The sequence below is a fragment of the Abramis brama genome, assembly GCF_963993115.1.
Source record: "Abramis brama genome assembly, chromosome: 5".
NCBI lineage: Eukaryota > Metazoa > Chordata > Actinopteri > Cypriniformes > Leuciscidae > Abramis > Abramis brama.
Window position 1 is genome coordinate 42,753,246 of NC_139967.1, and position 19,394 is coordinate 42,772,639.

Genomic DNA, 19,394 nt, shown 5'->3' on the forward strand with positions numbered 1-19,394 from the left:
CAGGAAAAGAAGTTGTGTGTGGTGAGAAACACATCTGTGGCCTGGCGTTCATTGTATATAGCTCAGGTTTGCAAAATAACCTCTGGTAGACGCTTATGTTAAGACCGAGACTGTTCACTAACACATATTTTTGCCCCAAGCGGATGCGTTTGACGTGGCGCTCATTTAAATAACCAGCACGACGCAGCTACTTTCATCTTTAAAAATAACCACATGCTTTTAGAGAATATCGAGGTATGTGGAAGGCATATTAAATGTTTTGTGGCTCCACTGTATGATCTGATATGTGCAACAGATCCTTAAAAAATGTTATGGAAATAGACTATAATTGCAAATGTCCAAAAAGCTTTTTTAAATGTGTCTGCTTCCTGCATATCTTAAAGGGATAGCTCACCCCAAAATGAAAATTTTGTCATTTACTCACCCTCATGTTGTTCAAAACCTGTATGAGTTACTTCTGTTGAACACAAAAGAAGATATTTTGTAGTATGTTGGTAACCAGACAGTTGATGGCACCCATTGACTTCCATAGTATTACTTCCTACTATGGAAGTCAATGGGTGCCATCAACTGTCTGGTTACCAACATACTACAAAATATCTTCTTTTGTGTTCAACAGAAGTAACTCATACAGGTTTTGAACAACATGAGAGTTAGTAAGTAATGACAACATTTACATTTTTGGGTGAACTATCCCATTGTTATTCTCTGATGGTGCTTTTATACTTGGTTTTATATTTTTAATGATACTTGTATATTGATACAAATCATTCAGCGTTATCACTAGGTGGCTTAGTAGTGATTCGGCCTCATTTGTAATTCAAAGTCATCAGAAGCTAATAAGTAACCAACAACCACAGTAGATCAAGCACAAACCTCTATGTTCAGATGGTTAACCATTTTTAAAATAACAAACAGAACTTGTTGTGTTGCCTTAATATTGTTTCCGCTCCATTAGCTACAGCCCTAGACTTGTATGGAGTGAATCAGGAAGGATATCTAATATTTTACCAGGCTGTAGTAGAAAACGGTGCGATATAGATTAACTGGAACAGCTTGCAGTGCAATAAGTGTGAGTTGGTCTTGGTCTGGTGCGGATGCCAGTGAGGATTATGGGGAAAAGTTAGTTCTGGAGTTAGCCTGTCGTGTGCGCTGTCAGGGAATGAAAAAGATATCAGATCTACATACAAAGTAGGAGTTGGTGGCCTCTGGTTGTACAGTTTACAGATAAAACCATTTTAAGAAATCTTTTATGCATGTTTTTTAGATTAGGTATTAAGTCTGAAGGTATTATTTTGATTGGCTTACAATGTAATTTTACTGTTGCATATTTAACTTGTTTATATAATGATTTGAAGAGTACTGTGAATACTACAGCACCATATTTAAATTTCAGAGTTCAAGACAAATACAGTCCAGTTTTTCCTTCAGTTTTGGTTTTTATATTATTTATTTTTACTTTACATTTACTAATTCTTATTGTTTTATTCTGTAACGTATTCCTTTTTATTTTTTACTAGAGACGTGCAATGAAAACCAGTCCTAAAGAAGGGCAAGGTCATTCAGGTATGTTTCAGATTTATAAAATCATTTTTGCCATCCGATCATTATATCACACGGATATATGAATTATTACCATATTTATATCCCATGGTATTTATAAGGTTCTATTTATCAAACTATCATGATGCATATCCTGAAAAATTAACAAAAATCATGACATTTCTATTGTATCATGTCCGGAAACATACATCTGGTACCTTTTTGTTACTTATTGAGTGTTGGTTTAAATCTTGTAGTCTATTGTTTTTTGTTTTCAATAGACTTTCTTTCTTGTATCTTTTTTTTTTACAATGCAGAAGTAAGCTATTTTCTGTGAATGTGTGAGACTTACAATTCATACGCCGGTATAAGTAAATAACTAGAAGAAAAAACAAATTGCGGTTAACGGTAAAAATGTTTGCACGACAAACCAGTGTTTTTATGTTTATGCAAATACGTTTTATGATGCCAGTTTGTATTATCAAGCAGAATAACAGACTGAAATAACCGGAAGCCTCACACATTCACGTTACAAATGGCCACACATGCTCTTACATTAATAATGTGTATACTGACATTGTGATTAAACGATTATTCCCAGCTAATATGAGCAGTGAGCTCAACGTGCCAATGGGCTCCCCGGCTCCCGGCTCAGACCGGCTGCAGGACGGTGGTGGGATGGACTACAGGGACTGGGTGCGCCGCAGTTATCTGGAGCTGGTCACCTCTAACCATCACTCGGTCCAGGCTCTCTCGTGGAGAAAACTCTACCTCAGCAGGGCCAAGCTCAAGGCCTCCAGCCGAACCTCAGCCCTGCTGTCTGGCTTTGCCATGGTCAGTATATTATATATTATATATATTGTGATCCTTCAAATGTGTGTGTGGCTCTTGGTACACAATGGCTGCATTCGAAAGCTTAGGCTTAGCTCAGACTTGTTACATCACTGCTCGATCAGAAAAAAGGTTGATTTGGGACAGACTTCTGAGGCAGCGTAAAAGTTTAATGATCTACAGCAAAATAGGGTGAGCTTTGGTGATAACTAAGCGAATATTTAATTACCACGATAGTAAGTTCTCGCTATAGAAATAACATCAAAAGTGGGAAAAGTTGGTTCCTCGGAAGGTAGGGCTGGACCCGAATATTCGTTCGGTGGGTTGGTATTCGATTTGAAAATTTGACATTCGAATATTCATTGTTGTTTTTTTGCACACCTGGCATCCCCCTCGAAACGGTTCTCATTCGCGCTTGAATATGTTCAACACTATAAAATCTGAAGAAATGCAATACTTTTTTTTTTTTTTTTTTTACAATTATCTTATATAGCCTAGCCATTTTTAATAGGATGGACAGTTGAAGGAACCCAACCTCGTTATACTTAATAAATATATTTGCTTCTTCTTGGCCTACTAAAGTGTTCCAGCAACGGGAGTATTCTCTGGCTAGAGCGCAGAACAGCGGAGTGTGTGTGGACAGAAGTGCATGAGAACAGCGGAGTGTGTGTGGACAGAAGTACATGCCTGAGCTTGTGTTTTGGGTTAAGCTGCGTTGCTTTGACATTGTGGAAAATAGAATAATAGAAACAAAATGTATTAAGCTTTTTACCCGTTATTATCAGTCTAAATTAATCTTGTTTTTCTTTATTTAAATTTCGTTTTACTTTATTTAAATTTCATTTTTCTTTATTTAAATCTACCCTTTACTGTGTCAGTAATTTGTTAGTCAGAAAAATATTAACCTGTGTGTGTGTGTGTTACGTGTGAGTGTATTTACTTTGTGTTGTTCATGGAGAAGATGTGTTTAATATCACTAGTGCAGTGTCCGTTCTCGGAGCATATAAGCCCTGCCCACGTGAGGCGCGCCGCTTCCCGCTCGCGCTGTTCTGTAGTTTATTAAAAGTTTATTCATTCTGAACGTGTCACGTCTCGCGCGTCCATATATTGCACCAAATGCGACACTGCACTCCCTTGTGAAGTCGATTGGATGAACGGTTCTTGAAATAATCAAAATGCAAACGGACATACAGACACATAGAGAATACCGCCTTTATTAGAGAGAAGAATATGTTCAGCCCCCTCTCTCCGAAGCTTCGAATATTCGATGTTCATTACTACCGAAGCTCAAAAAATGGTATTCGGACCAGCCCTAGCGGAAGGCAGCATTTTTCAGCTTACGGACGCAGCCTGTGAGACTTGTTCACTCACTGTGGATTGTAAAGCTTTTGCATGCTGTTGAATTTCTTAGAAACATTAGATGGTTTGGAGATTGTCTGAAACATTGTCCTGTGAAACTTTGAACCATGACCGGAAGTGTTTTTCACATTCATTTTCTCCATAGGGATTTCAAACATTCTTCAGTACACAGTTATGTAAGCAACTAACTTCTGAGATGAATCACATCATTATACACTTTGATTTCAAGCAAGCAAAAGTGTATGAAAAGACTAGACTGTAGCTAGTTCAATTATTATAATTCTATCTTTTTATTTTATTTAAGGACAAAACAGAATCATTATATGTGTTGTTTTTTGTGTTATTGACGTAGATATAAAACTCCAATTTGTGGTGAAAAACCACATTATGCTGATTACACTCTCAAAATACTTCAATATGTGCATATTTTGCAATAAACTTTAAATATATTGTTTTTATATACATAATCAACATTTTTAAATGAATAGTTTTATAGTTCTCCATCGTTTTTATGCGTTATGTTTCATGGGATTGTAGTTATTTTCCTCACTAAAGCCGTTAAGTTCACAGTCTTGTACCTTTTTATATTTTTGTCAGATTTTTAAATACTTTTTTGCTCCAAATCAAAGTTTGTAATGTTGTGATTCACCTCATAGTGAGTTGACTTGGTTCATGGATTTAAACGCTTTAACAGATTTTTTTGAAATCCCTATGGGAGAAATGATTGGAAAAAAATACTTCTGGAACCAACGTCGCTGGGAAAAAGGGTGGGCACTGTTGCACTCTATTTGTGGATTTTTCATCAGGATTATGGGTAGTGTAGTTTTTTTTTGTTTTTTTTATTTAAAATTACACTGACTTGCATTAATGTTTTTGAAAGAAGTCTCTTCTGCTCACCAAGGCTGTATTTATTTGATCTAAAATATAGTAAAAACGTTGATATTGTAAAAATGTTTTCTATTTGAATATATTTTAAAATGTAATTTATTCCTTTATTGCAAAGCTGAATTTTCTGCATCATCACTCCAGTCTTCAGTGTCACATGATCCTTCAGAAATCATTCTAATATGCAATTTTATATTTTTTTATCATTAAAAAAAATCTAATGGGATTTTTACTTTTGATGTCTATATATCAAAAATCTTATATCAAAAAGCTGCTTTCAATTGAGTTCTCGTTTATGACAACCACTATAATTTCTTAATGTGGTCATGACCAGGTGGCCATGGTGGAGGTTCAGCTGGAGATGCAGTACAACTACCCACGTTTCCTGCTCATTGCCTTCAGCGTATGCACCACAGTGCTGGTGGCCGTCCACCTGTTCGCCCTCCTCATCAGCACCTGCATCCTTCCTAACGTGGAAGCCGTCAGCAACATCCACAACCTCAACTCCGTCTCCGAGTCTCCCCACGAGAGGATGCACCACTACATCGAGCTGGCCTGGGGCTTTTCCACCGCTCTAGGGATCATTCTGTTCCTGGCAGAGGTGGTGCTCCTCTGCTGGATTAAGTTCTTGCCGGTGGACTCTGGGACGCAATCCGCGGCGGTCCAGGCGGTCCTTAAGCAGCAGAACTGTAGCTCTCCTGAGGGTCAGCCCGGCCACAGTGGCTGGCAGGCGGCCTTGGCCTCCACCATCATCATGGTGCCGGTTGGATTGATCTTTGTGGTGTTCACCATTCACTTCTACCGGACGCTAGTGCGACACAAAACAGAGCGGCACCATCAGGAGATCGAGGAACTGCACAAAATCAAGGTGCAGCTGGACGGCCATGAGCGAGGCTTGCAATCGGTGTGAGACCTGGCGATGCTTTTCGCTCCATTGCTAGACTCTTTAAGCTTTCAAGCACATCAAAACTCCTCGAGTCTTTCGGGCTTATTTTATCCTTAGAGGAAATGCCTTTTTGCCTGGTGAAAGGATTACTCGTGTAGAAACTGGGGAAGATTTACAGAAAAAAAAAGACGCACGTTTACAAGATTTCAAACAGAAGGGCTATTTATTTATATTTCTTTAGGCTTAAGGTCACTTTAAGTGCTATTTTCTGTTTCTATGCCTCTAAATACACTAAATGAATATCGCGGAGTGGCTTTCTTTAATATCAGTTGCCTACTTCTCTTCATTTTGCCATGCCATCCTGGATCGATAGAGTGCCACAGATAGTGAGAACAAATGATTTGGTCTTGGATCCATTTTTGATCAGAGCTGCCAGAGTCACTGCCAGAGTATCTTTGACTAAAATATCCAGAGTTTTCGGTGTACGTGCTTGTTTGAGCTTCAGTTTAAAGTGATTGTCCAGCCAAAAAATGAACATTCTGTCATTATTTACTCACCCTCAGGTCGTTCCAAACCAGTTTGACTTCCTTTCTTTCTTCAGAACACAAAAGAAGATATTTTGAAGAGTGTTTCAATGTTTTTGTACGTACAGTAAAAGTCAATGGGGTCCAAAACAACATTGGATCACTGTATGGACCAAAAAACCTTGCAAAGACACTGTTTTAGCAGAGGAAAGAAAGTCACACAGGTTTGGAAATGACATGAGGGTGAGTAAATGATGACTGAATGTTCATGCCTTTAAAAGTGATGCACCACATAGTTTTATCTGTTTAATAGTGGATGTGTAATACTGTAATTTTCCAGCCTGCAAAATTGTCATGGCAAAAAATGATTAGTTTTAAAGCTGTTACAGAAGTATCGCTCATACTAGACTTATATGTAGTGCAGTATTTTTAGCTTGGGTGTGAAATCTAGACGCTTTAGCCATGCACAGTACGCGCTTGTATTTCACTGAAGCTTTTGCATGTGTAATGTAATGCACTGTCACTCGTCAAGCACAAAGATGGAGTTATTATCCATATTTCACACGAGTCCAACTGAATGTTATTCCTGTGGGCTACTAGAAGTTAACGCTGTCGATGACTAGAATCACACTCAAAGATGATTTGCTCCAAGAAATTACTTTGGATGGGGACAGTTAGTTATAAAATACTTTAGACAAAGGGGCTTGCGTCACAGGCCGAGCTGAAACCGTTTAATGTGAACCGAGATGGCGGTCCTGTCGTCAGGCTCAAAATAATGTCTGATATTCATGTAACGAGTCAATTTGAGGAAAACATTCCAGAGGGAAAAGAAGTCGGACCAATTTCTGCCTGCCTTAAATTACTAAACTGTCAAAAGTGCACTTGTAGTGTAGTCCGTGGAAATGATGTGTCTGGTTTGTTTGCAGTATGCAGACTGATTTCAACTGCTGTAGTTCTTTCAGAATGCAGAGTTATAGTTTGCTGCTTTGTTTTATGCCTGAAGAATTAATTTAATTTAATAGTGTGTTCATGAGTCGACTCTGTAATTAGGCATAGTGAAGCGCTACTCTTGTCACAGATGCTCAAACAAGGGAATTGACCAAAATTGTGTACTCTGTTTTAAGGGGCTTTAAAAAAGCACTTTGCTTTGGTGTGTGTGTGTGGAAAAATATTTTTTGTATCATTTTTGATACTTTTGTTGCATTGTGCCACACTATCAGTAGAGAAACTCAAGTGAATATCTAGTGTGAAACGTATTTTGCGTCCAGAACATGTAGCCGACTATTATCGTAAATGTTACGTTGAGCATGCCCTTTCACTTGTATGTTAATTTATGTCAAATAAACAGCCTATTTTGTTTACTTCAAAACTTTGTCATTTCTGTGTCCAATGGAAATTTGGCATGCCTCGGAGATCTATTCAAGAAAAAACCTGCTGTTTTTCCTCGTGACTTTTTTATCATTATTTTGTTATAAGGAATGACAACAGACAAAGGGTGAATGTGAAAATGTCACTAAATTCTCAATTTCATTACTAGAATAAAAAACAATAGGTGCGTCCCAATTCGTGCACTATTCTACGCTGTTTTGTAGTATTTAGTGCGCGAGTGATGTGTTCACACTGAAAATTCCTAATAGAAAAAGTGCACTTTAAATACCTGGATGACAAACTCAATTAAACGAAAAAACTAAGCCTGCGTCCGAATTGAGTAGGTACTTGTTATGAATGTAATCTAGATGTACTACATTCGCCATGCTGTCATTATCATGTGAACTACCAGCATCAGTTGCCGTTCATAAATCCTCTCCCGTAGCCTCATGGATAGTGAAGTGTCCATCGTATGCACACTTCAGAATCTCACCAGAAGAAGTAGACCATACTTTTTGCCTGCTCTTTTATGAGTACTGTGAATTCAGACATACTTCTTTTGTCACACATTGTTTTTCGCCTACTATATAGTAGGGAAGTATGTGATTTTGGATGCAGCCGATGTGAGAAATGTTGGACACTTCATGCACTCAACTGTCGCAGCTTTAGTTACGTAGCGGGGGGGCTTTCAGACTCTGATGTTGAGTGATCAAATAACCTTAAAGGGGTGGTATAATGCCCTTTTCAAAAGATGTAAAATAAGTCTCTGATGTCCCCAGAGTGTGTTTGTGATGTTTTAGCTCAGAATACCCCACAGATATTTTTATATAGCATGTTAAAATTGTTACTTTTTGAGGGTTAGCAAAAACGCACCGTTTTGTGTCTGTCCCTTTAAATGCAAATGAACTGCTGCTCCCAGCACAGGGGGCGGAGCTTCAACAGCTTGCACTCACACAGACAAGCACTGAAAATTTCAAAAACTTTTAACCTTTTATGTTCAAACCGGATTCAGACAATGATGAAGAGACTCAAGAAGAGGTGACAACATGTAGAAAGCAACAAGACATTTCTGAATGGTTAGTTGATGAATTTATGCAGCTGATGTATAGTTATCTTCTAGTCATTGATTAGCATATTCTGTCTTGATAATCTATAAATCGTGTTCCGGGGGCGGGGTTTATGTAAATTTTAGGGTTGGTGATGTCACTAACCCGGGAGGAAGCTTGTGTAGTCCCTACCAGCCGTTTGTTGTAGTCCTTAAAAAACAATTTCTTTAAAAGCAAATATCTTCCTTTGCTTTGAACTTTGAGCGTCGTAACTTTGCAGATGTTGTTTATGCTCAACCAGCAACATTACACACTAACTAAAGTTAGAAAAGTGAAATCATAATCAACCACCCCTTTAAATTCATACACTGCACGGTTGTGTACATAGTGCATTAGTGTATCATTTGGGACGAAACTAATATCTTATTAAAATTACACTATGACAGTGAGAAAAATGGAAATTATAATAATTTGGCTTGATTGGGAAATGTGCTTAATTGTCTTACAAATGTTGTCAATGCAAAATAAAAAAAGGCACAAAAATTGCATTACTTTTCTTTTTTTCGTGTAAAATATAATGCCTGTTATTTTGACTTTGTGCTGAAATATGGCCCGGGCATGTTTGTGTGAGATTCATGTAGTGCTGCATTAGACTAATCCTGGTCATTAGTGTCTGCAGTTCACTAACCGCGAGTGGATGGTCAGGTCAGGTTTCACGGCTGTGACTGGCAGGCGCACATGAACCACGGCTGCAGTCGATGAAAAGATGACACGCTGGCTGAGAGAAGCATTTCAAATGAGATTAAAGCTATAGTTATAATGCATAGAAAGAATTCTAGAAGTCTAATATAGCCAACCTTCTGCACAAACATTTAAAAGAGCATACATCAGCAACAACAACAAAAAATCATATGAATATCCAAAATAAGGATATTGTAATAATTAAGGATTGTATTATTACAAATAGCAACAGATTTAATATCTGTATTTGGAATATAATGTTTCTGCATTACAAAGTAGGCTATGTGTACTGTGCATTTTTTTTTTTTTTGTATTGTTCTACATGCACAGAACACTCAGATAACAGCCTACTATGTTTCCCACAATGCAATGTTATCAGCTTCTTGGCATGACAAATGCACTGGAAGTAATATTCACCACAGAATCTTTTTTGACTAATTTAATTGGACTGTCAAGAAATACGATTTTTTTTTATATAATAGTACAGCTGCACTGTACACTCTTTAAAAAGACTCCAAAAGTGGGTTTCGTAGCGATGCAGAACCATTTTTGGTTCCTCAAAGAACCTTTCAGGCAACAGCTCTCGGTTTTTCTCTTATAATGTATAGAACATTTTAATTATCTAAAGAACCATTTCCAGTATAATGAACCTTTTGTGCAATGGAAAGATTCTGTGAATGTTAAAATTTGAAACCAATAAAGAACCTTTTCTTACATAGCCAACCTATGGAAACTCTCCTGAGCTACAAACATTGACATTTGATTCATTTAATAAGGGCTGAAGTGTTGGAAAAACACTGCTCACATAGGTTTATTCACAATAGTTTTATTGTGGCTGTTTTTGATTAGTCACAAGCGTCGGTCTTAACCAAAGAATTTGGTGAATTAGCTGCCAATTGTTTGAGAACAACCCGACTCAACCTCTTCTGAACTCAGTGACATTAATTAGTTCTCTAAATGAATAGTGATCCCTTGGGCTTGATTGGAAATTCAAGTGAAGCTTACTTGTGCCACAGGCTAATGATGATGAAGTGAGAACAGGTGTGCAGTTAAAGGCCTTACAGACACTAGACAAACTATAAAGACTGAAAGGCAAAAACAGTTTCATTGTTGCCTAATCAGTCAATGACTTGACAAACAGGGGGTTTTGCTTAAAGATGTTGCGGTAGGAAACCAGTTTCAGACAGACTTCCACGTTCTTTAAAGCTTTAGAAAAAATTTCAAATGTGCAGTGCCAACCAGGCAAGTAGCCTATTTGATTTATGACTCATTTCTATAAAGAAACAAGCCTATGTTTACGCGTTTGCGTATAATAACGCGTTTTTTAAAAAGTTGAACTCTTAACTTGAATGCGCGAGACGCTGCAAAAGACGCAAGGCGCGCGAGCTCAAGTCCGCATTTCAAGTGTTTTTCAGGTTAGTTTCAGACGTTGGTTTGTGTTTGATGGCAATTGATTCTGATGAATTGTTGAAAAAGATCATTTAGCGAAGGTCCTGCAGCGATGATGAGTGAAAGAACATGTCTGACTTGGTATTGCTGCCCTTTGGCATCATTGACCAAGATCTGATTGAGTTTAATCTTCTCTCTGAGCTGTTCTCAAGTTTGTAGGTCGTTCTTGGGGGAAGTTTGAGCAGAGACCCAAAGGTTGGAAACAATAAAACGAGAACCTTTTTCTTGTCCTTCTGCCTTAACTGGTAGCACAAGTTCTGTAATGAGGAAAATGCAGTGTCTTTCAGGAAGTGGTAAAGCAGGGTCTAATGAGTCTGGGGATATCCCTTAGACCTGGAATGTCAATCTACCAGTTCTTTAAAAGCTCTGGTTTAATTACTCTCAGGGAATTTAAAAGCTCTGGTTTAATCACTCTTATGGAATCAGCACAGAGTGCTTGTCCCGTATGGAGGGCATTTTCTGCCAAATTTAAATAAATAAATTAAATGATTAAAATGAAAATTAAAACCAGATTAACGATTTCATTACAGAAAACAGTACGCAAAATATGTGACAAAATTGAGAATGAAATTAAATGATTTCATTTTCACAGCATTATTATTCCTGTCAAATTGAAAAATAAAATGCAATTGGTGATTTCACATTTCATTTTCACTATAGTCTCGAGGCAAGACTGCCAATATTAAAATGAAAAGCCAAACGTGAAAAAGAAAGTACAAATACAGTTTTTACAATGCTCTTTAGTAACGCTCACGCAATAATAGTGACACAATTCAAATACAAATGTAAATTTTCGTTTTCATTTTAATTCCTCTTTTATTTCACAGTTTTCATTTTCGTTTTCATTTTCAAAGACAACCTGCATGCAAATTCTATGTTAATGAGTGGGTGTGGCTTATTCTAGTAACGGCGCTAGAGGCACGCCTTCTGTAAAGCGAAGTCGACGACGTCCCGTGTGCATGAGTTGAATGTGTGAAACGAAATTGTCTTTGAAAATGAAAACGAAAATGAATACTGTGAAATAAAAGAGGAAATTTTAAAACGAAAATTTACATTTGTATTTGAATTGTGTCACTATTATTGCGTGAGCGTTACTAAAGAGCATTGTAAAAACTGTATTTGTACTTTCTTTTTCACGTTTGGCTTTTCATTTTAATATTGGCAGTCTTGCCTCGAGACTGTAGTGAAAATGAAATGTGAAATCACCAATTGCATTTTATTTTTCAATTTGACAGGGATAATGCTGTGAAAATGAAATCATTTAATTTCATTCTCAATTTTGTCACATATTTTGCGTACTGTTTTCTGTAATGAAATCGTTAATCTGGTTTTAATTTTCATTTTAATCATTTAATTTATTTATTTAAATTTGGCAGAAAATGCCCTCCATAATCCCGCACTCTTCAATGGGGTTCTAATCATTTAGGGTACGTTTACACGACACAAATGCTCTAAAAACGTTTTTCCTTTGTTTTTCATATACAGACGACGACGTTGTCAAAACGATCCCGTTCACACGGATCCGCGAAAACGATTTAAATGCTGCATTATTCTTGCCAGGCCAGTAGTTGGCGATGTCACTTTGTAAAGCATCACTATGCGTAATATGCATGCGCATGACATTCATGTTTTTATAGTTTACACGTAAAGCAATAATGGTATTGTTTAAAAAAAAAAAAACTGCACTTTGAAACACGTTTTCAAAAGTTTGCGTTTTCAGGCCCTCAAATGCTGTTGTGTAAATGAACGGTCAAAACGCATAAAAAGTTTTCCATTTTTAGTTGAACGGTGTTGCGTAAACGGCCCAAGTCTGCTTAAATCCCACCTAGATCACGTTTGTTCAACTGCTTCCACTTGAGTACAATGCCCACATCTCAAAAACCAACCAATGCATTGAACCAAATCTCCAAAATTATTTTTTTCTTTTCCTATACATCCATTGTGTGTACACCACAATACTGAAGAAAAGATCTATTACTACTTCCTTTGCACTGCGACAGTAAATAAGAGTCAGCAATGATGATCAGCAGGGATTATATCTGTACAAATTTAATATTTACACATTTCAGAAATTAGTAGACCATAACCACATCATAAAAAATTAATTTGACATTTTAGTCTTCCCTGGGATAACAATTTGCAAAACGTTCACTTTATCAAAGTGCAATAATGATGTAAAATCAGACAGATTAGCATTAAGGCATCTTGAAAACCATTAACCGTATTTGAGCAGTCTATCCATCGGGTGAGTATATTTTAATGAGGTGCTGCAGTCCTGAAGGGTAGCCGGTGAGGGGACACCTCTGGTTGGCTTTAACATACACGTATATACACTTGTAACAAAACACGTAGCCTGAAGTGGCGAGGGCAGTGTCATTGGTGCGCACTTTCCTGCAGAGCGGGCAGACTTTGATGTGTGTGAGCGACGTCTCCTGGCTGTGAAGGTGGAGAGGTGGCGGAGGGGTCGGAAGGGAGGTCAAGGACTTAACGGTGCTCTGGTTCTCGGATGAATACCACCACTCCAGGAACTGCAGGAAAAACACTCCCATCGAAAGGCTGGTTGAAAGAGATACAGCCACACCGCCAACTGCTGTAGAGGCCAGACGCTGACATTTCTCAACAAAGCTGCAAATCAAGAGACTTTTGTTATTATTAAGCATCTTTATATTTTTGTAAACCTCGAAAAAATATTGTCACAATGTGATAAGAAAAATCTTGCTGATTCTTTCATCTTCATGGAATTTTCTTCTAGGGCTAGGTAAAAAACATATTGATTTCTCAATTTTAATCCATTTTTATTTTTATGAACCAGTTTTGATTCTTAAATCCTATGAATTGATCTTTTTAGTCTATGCTGTTCTCAGTTGATGAATGAACAGAACATTGTAGCGCGCTTCCCATCCAATAAATCGCAATAAGCTTTGTTACTTTTGATATGAAACAAAGTCTCAGATTTCAAATTCTGTCCATTTTATCATGAAATAAACAACTGAACATCAGAAGGTATGTTACAACTTACTGAAATGAATCATGTCTAATGTAATCAATTTACCTAATGTTACATTTACTTCAGAAAAGCCATTCAGTGTCCAGACTCATTAGTCAGAACTCTAGAGAGGAGTATTTTGCCATATATATGCACCATAATACATATTCATTACTTTTTTTTAACTGCTCTTCAATATTCAATATACATTTGAATAAAACAGTTTTATGACAGCCACCTTTTTAAAACAAAGTGGAGTAGAAACGTAATTCTAAAGTTAGTATTATAAATTTATAATCATAAAAACGTTATTATGTGTAATTTAAGTGGTTGTATACAAAAACTCTTTCCCCGCCATTAAATACATTTTCTGGCGTTCCATGTTTTCACTGTTATACAGTAGGGGGCGCTATGATGCATCTTCTGAAAAAGTACAGAATCTCAAAAAATACAGACGAAAAAGAAATAGAAACAAGCGATAGCATATGTGTGCAGATGCATGTGTAAAATAACGCGATCCTCAACATTAAACAGCATATAAATCAAAACGTTGTTTTGTTGATGTTACTGAATGTTACTGAATGAAATGTCGACCCAGGACGTTTTGATCATTGTTCTGAATCCGATTTTTGGCTTTTTGGACCAAATTTTGCTTTCTTTTAATAAAAATTACACACATTCAAATGTTGATAAAAAGTATGCATTAAGCTAGAATAAAACGTTTTGTTTTTATTAAAGCCGAGGCTCTGTTCTTTCTTTTGATATATTGCATGTTCAGATTCTAGAAAATATTCTGGAGGCCATGAAAATTTGGTGAAAATTATAAAAAATTGCTTTAGACCAGGACCATTGCTTTAGACCTTTAATATTTTAGGAATGTAGCTACCAACTGATTCCCTGAATATTTATTTGAGAGATTTTTTTCCTTGAGAACTTCCTTTACTGTCCAAATTAATCTATATTGAATTGTGAAATTTGTGTCAATATTACCCAGCCAAAATAGAAAAATAAACTCAAAATAAACACAAATAAACTCACCTTTGGCTGGGGCTCAGTGCCGGGCCAGATGGCTTGAGATCCAGGCTGTGGATGTCATTAGCCGTGAGATACGAGAGTTTAACCCCTGCCAGCCACAGAAGCGGAGAATGTGTCCGTGTTTTGCCAAAAACATACAAAAGCTGTTGGCAAAAGACCCAGCTGTCCCAGGCCATGCACACAAAGGGGTACGCAGCTAAAAAAGCCCTGTACAACTTCTGCATGAAGGACTGCGGCAAGCGGATGGAGAAATCGTCTTCGTCTCTCTGTTGAGCCAGGACTTTGTCCAGTTTGGTGTGCAGGTAAGGAAGGAGGGCCAGGAGGAGCAAGGAGCGCCAGTGCTGTCTGCGCAGGAGCCCTAGATGGGCAGCACGTGTGCCGTCTGCTCCTACACGCTTCAGGCCATAGAAGTTCTCCGAGAATGAGGCGCTGGTGCGGGAAAGGAAATGATGCTGCAGTAACATATCCAGGATAACATAAATCTCATCAAACCTCCTCCATAGAAATCCATAGCGAGCCGGGTTGGATGTAGCAAGGATCTGTGGACAATGACAGGGATTTTACATCAGCAGAAGTCAATGCCAGCACAGTTAATAATACTGTAAAGTTCATTTTTATACTTAAAAAAAAAAAAAATTAACAATAAAAGTATGCTTGCAACACTTACTGAATAAAAAAGGACTAGCCTATGACACGGGTTTCAAACTAGGATGCACGGAAACATTTAAAGAAAAACTGTAAAAACCTTAATACATACAATGACAATAAATTTAAATAAATTGTAGATTAAAATAAATAAATGAGTAAATAAATAATAAATCTAATCGTAAAGAACTATAATGAGTTGAAACTAAATATTTTCTAAAACATATTTTAGACATATTTATAATACACATTTTTCACAGTATAAATTGGGTCTTTATACAAGAAACTATATTTCCTATAGATGTATTTTCAATTATATCATGGGGGATATCATGGGGCATCTACAAGATTGAAAACCCCTGACCTGTGACAAATTTCACAAAATAAAATGGTTATTTTGTGTTTTAAAAATTCAGTTTTGTGTAAAATGCTTCAGGCAGTCCAATCAGATAATGACCAGTTTATAATACATCTAGTTCAGTCTTCACACTGGAAATGAAAGGTCAAGTTGAACGCACTGCATTGTGGGATACAGGTTACAAGCACAGGGTTTTTTATGCTGCAAATCATGGAAAAAATAGGTCTTGATATTCAAATGGGCTGAATTAAGTCCCAGAACATTACAGTATATACTATACTAGAGGTATATATAAACATACAGTACACAGTATACATAGTATATACTGTTAGTATTCAATTTAGTACACAGCCCAAGTTCTGAAACAACTTGAGAATCTGTCGGGTGTTTGAGCGCGAGGCAAGGCTAGATGTTTAGATGCAACTTAAGAATGAGCTTATGCTTTACCCATCATAATGTCAGGTACCAATGTTTGTAAAACGGTTGCAAATGCAGTACAAGGTGTTTTAAACTCGTAAACATACCTTGACAGCATGCAGTAATGCAGGTTTGACAGCAGCCATCAAAGAGTCCTGCGCTAAGACCTCAAACACAGACGGCCTGTCAGTGTCTTCAGCGGGGGCCGCGGTGGTCAAATGCGCTCCTCGCTCCGCCATCACACTTGGACGTCAACTTTCACAGTTAAGACAACAATAATGTGTGCTCTTAAAATGTGTATTGTTAGTCCTAAGAGTCTTTTTGTAATATTACATCACACAAGACTATTTGGGACGAAAATTACTGTGCAGAAAAACAATGCACGATTCAACTGTCAATGCGTTTTCCTGTTACTGTCAGTATTCTTCTCTGTGTGTGTGTGTGTGTGTGTGTGTGCTCACTGGAGGCTTCTGAGCCAATGAAACAGGTTCATACTGCCACCTACTGTGATGGAGTGAGAGGAGGATGAGATTTAAAAAATATATATAAAAAAAATGTATTCAATGCCACAAGCAAGGGCGTAGATTTGGTTTGAACATTGGGGGGGTTGAAAATTTATTCTGCATATTTTTCATGTGATCATGGTATAAATATTGGGGGGGTTGTAATGCATAGATTTAAATATTGGGGGGGGTTATCTCCCCCCTAACCCCCCCACAAACTACGCCCCTGGCCACAAGAACAAGAAGTATTACATATTCACAATATCACATTATATTAATATTATCTGCCAGGAAATAAAAAAATAAAATAAAAAACGGTTTTACATAAAATCCAGTGCTTTCAAAGCATTGCTTTTTTGTTTTTAGTTTGTTCCAAAAGATGTACATATAATGTAAAGTAATTTATAAAATGTGGAAAAGTTGGTTAAATATATAGTATTCTATAAAACATTCTGTTCTTTTAACCACTGACTGGACTATTAAGAAAACTACTTTTCAAAATAAAAATTGAAATGGAATAACGTCAGATCATAATGTCAAACTTCAAAAACAATCAAAAACATGTCTTGGAAAGATTTTTAGCTTATAATGAAGATGTTTAATAAATATTTGTGTATTTGATGCATTTTTATTCTTAAAGATTAAAGTGCCACTGTATCGTACAGTTAATATTTCTGGGAAATATTATATATGCACAACACTTTACAATAAGGTTTCATTAGTTAACATGAACTAATAAGGAACTGCACTTCTATAGCATTTATTAATCTTTGTTAATGTTAATTTAAACATTTACTTATACATTATTAAAATCAAATTATGCATTTGTTAGCATTAGTTAATGCAATGTGAATTAACATGAACAAACAATGAACAGTTGTATTTGTATTAACTAACATTAACAAAGATTAATGAATACTGGAAATGTATTGCTCATGTTTAGTTCATGTTCATACATTGATGTTCAGAAATTAACTAATGTCAACAAATGAAACCTTATTGTGAAGTGTTACTGAAAATATGGGCTCTTTGTAAACCATAATTTATATTCATATTTATTTTGGTCCATTAATTCAAAAACAAAGCCATAGGATAAAACGTAAAGAAATACATTAAAAATAATCTGCAGTTTCTTGCAATGTTAACCAGTGCAATAATAATATTAATGTTAATATAATATAGATTAATATAATACTATATATTTTAATATGTATAATAAATTATAATAATATTTATAATATTTTCCATTACAAATATAAATGTATAATATATTACAAATGCAATAATATATAAAGGCTATATAATTTATATATTATTATTATTATAAATACACCACACAATTTGCAGGACATTGACAGGCAGATAGGACATCGTATTATATATATATATATATATATATATATATATACACACATAGTGGGGAGAACAAGTATTTGATACACTGCCGATTTTGCAGGTTTTCCCACTTACAAAGCATGTAGAGGTCTGTAATTTTTATCATAGGTACTCTTCAACTGTGAGAGACGGAATCTAAAACAAAAAGTCCAGAAAATCACATTGTATGATTTTTAGTAATTAATTTGCATTTTATTGCATGACTTAAGTATTTGATACATCAGAAAAGCAGAACTTAATATTTGGTACAGAAACGTTTGTTTGCAATTACAGAGATCATACGTTTCCTGTAGTTCTTGACCAGGTTTGCACACACTGCAGCAGGGATTTTGGCCCACTCCTCCATACAGACCTTCTCCAGATCCTTCAGGTTTCGGGGCTGTCGCTGGGCAATACGGACTTTCAGCTCCCTCCAAAGATTTTCTATTGGGTTTAGGTCTGGATACTGGCTAGGCCACTCCAGGACCTTGAGATGCTTCTTACGGAGCCACTCTTTAGTTGCCCTGGCTGTGTGTTTCGGGTCGTTGTCATGCTGGAAGACCCAGCCACGACCCATCTTCAATGCTTTTACTGAGGGAAGGAGGTTGTTGGCTAAGATCTCGCGATACATGGCCCCGGTCATCCTCTCCTTAATACAGTGCAGTCGCCCTGTCCCATGTGCAGAAAAACACCCCCAAAGCATGATGCTACCACCCCCATGCTTCACAGTAGGGATGGTGTTCTTGGGATGGTACTCATCATTCTTCTTCCTCCAAACACGTTTAGTGGAATTATGACCAAAAAGTTCTATTTTGGTCTCATCTGACCACATGACTTTCTCCCATGACTCCTCTGGATCATCCAAATGGTCATTGGCAAACTTAAGACGGGCCTTGACATGTGCTGGCTTAAGCAGGGGAACCTTCCGTGCCATGCATGATTTCAAACCATGACGTCTTAGTGTATTACCAACAGTAACCTTGGAAACGGTGGTCCCAGCTCTTTTCAGGTCATTGACCAGCTCCTCCCGTGTAGTTCTGGGCTGATTTCTCACCTTTCATAGGATCATTGAGACCCCACGAGGTGAGATCTTGCATGGTGCCCCAGACCGAGGGAGATTGACCGTCATCTTGAACTTCTTCCATTTTCTAATAATTGCGCCAACAGTTGTTGCTTTCTCACCAAGCTGCTTACCTATTGTCCTGTAGCCCATCCCAGCCTTGTGCAGGTCTACAATTTTATCCCTGATGTCCTTACACAGCTCTCTGGTCTTGGCCATTGTGGAGAAGTTGGAGTCTGTTTGATTGAGTGTGTCTTTTATACAGGTAACGAGTTCAAACAGGTGCAGTTAATACAGGTAATAAGTGGAGAACAGGAGGGCTTCTTAAAGAAAAACTAACAGGTCTGTGAGAGCCGGAATTCTTACTGGTTGGTAGGTGATCAAA

At 37.1% G+C, this 19,394-nt stretch overlaps 2 protein-coding genes across 4 annotated transcripts in view; one reads left to right on the top strand and one right to left on the bottom strand.

Annotated features, from left to right (window-relative positions):
* The window catches only part of orai2 (ORAI calcium release-activated calcium modulator 2), a 7,638-nt gene extending 242 nt beyond the window's left edge, over positions 1–7,396 (top strand). For 2 of the 3 annotated variants that reach the window (XM_084113874.1, XM_084113875.1), the window contains exons 2-4: positions 1,521–1,566; positions 2,144–2,376; positions 4,952–7,396. In XM_084113874.1, the coding sequence (XP_083970000.1) occupies positions 1,530–1,566; positions 2,144–2,376; positions 4,952–5,527 (846 nt within the window). In that variant the 5' untranslated portion in view covers positions 1,521–1,529 and the 3' untranslated portion in view covers positions 5,528–7,396. Of the gene's footprint in view, positions 235–1,520; positions 1,567–2,143; positions 2,377–4,951 lie in introns of all 3 variants that reach the window. The other variant, XM_084113873.1, reaches the window with a different exon arrangement.
* Positions 7,397–12,664: 5,268 nt separating this feature from the next.
* On the bottom strand, positions 12,665–16,549 carry pex12 (peroxisomal biogenesis factor 12). Its single transcript, XM_084115175.1, has 3 exons — positions 16,180–16,549; positions 14,656–15,191; positions 12,665–13,256 (listed from the first exon to the last, which is right to left on the bottom strand). Exons 1-3 carry the CDS (start codon positions 16,309–16,311, stop codon positions 12,866–12,868), a joined length of 1,059 nt encoding a protein of 352 aa, XP_083971301.1. The 5' UTR covers positions 16,312–16,549; the 3' UTR covers positions 12,665–12,865.
* Between the last annotated feature and the right edge of the window lie 2,845 nt (positions 16,550–19,394).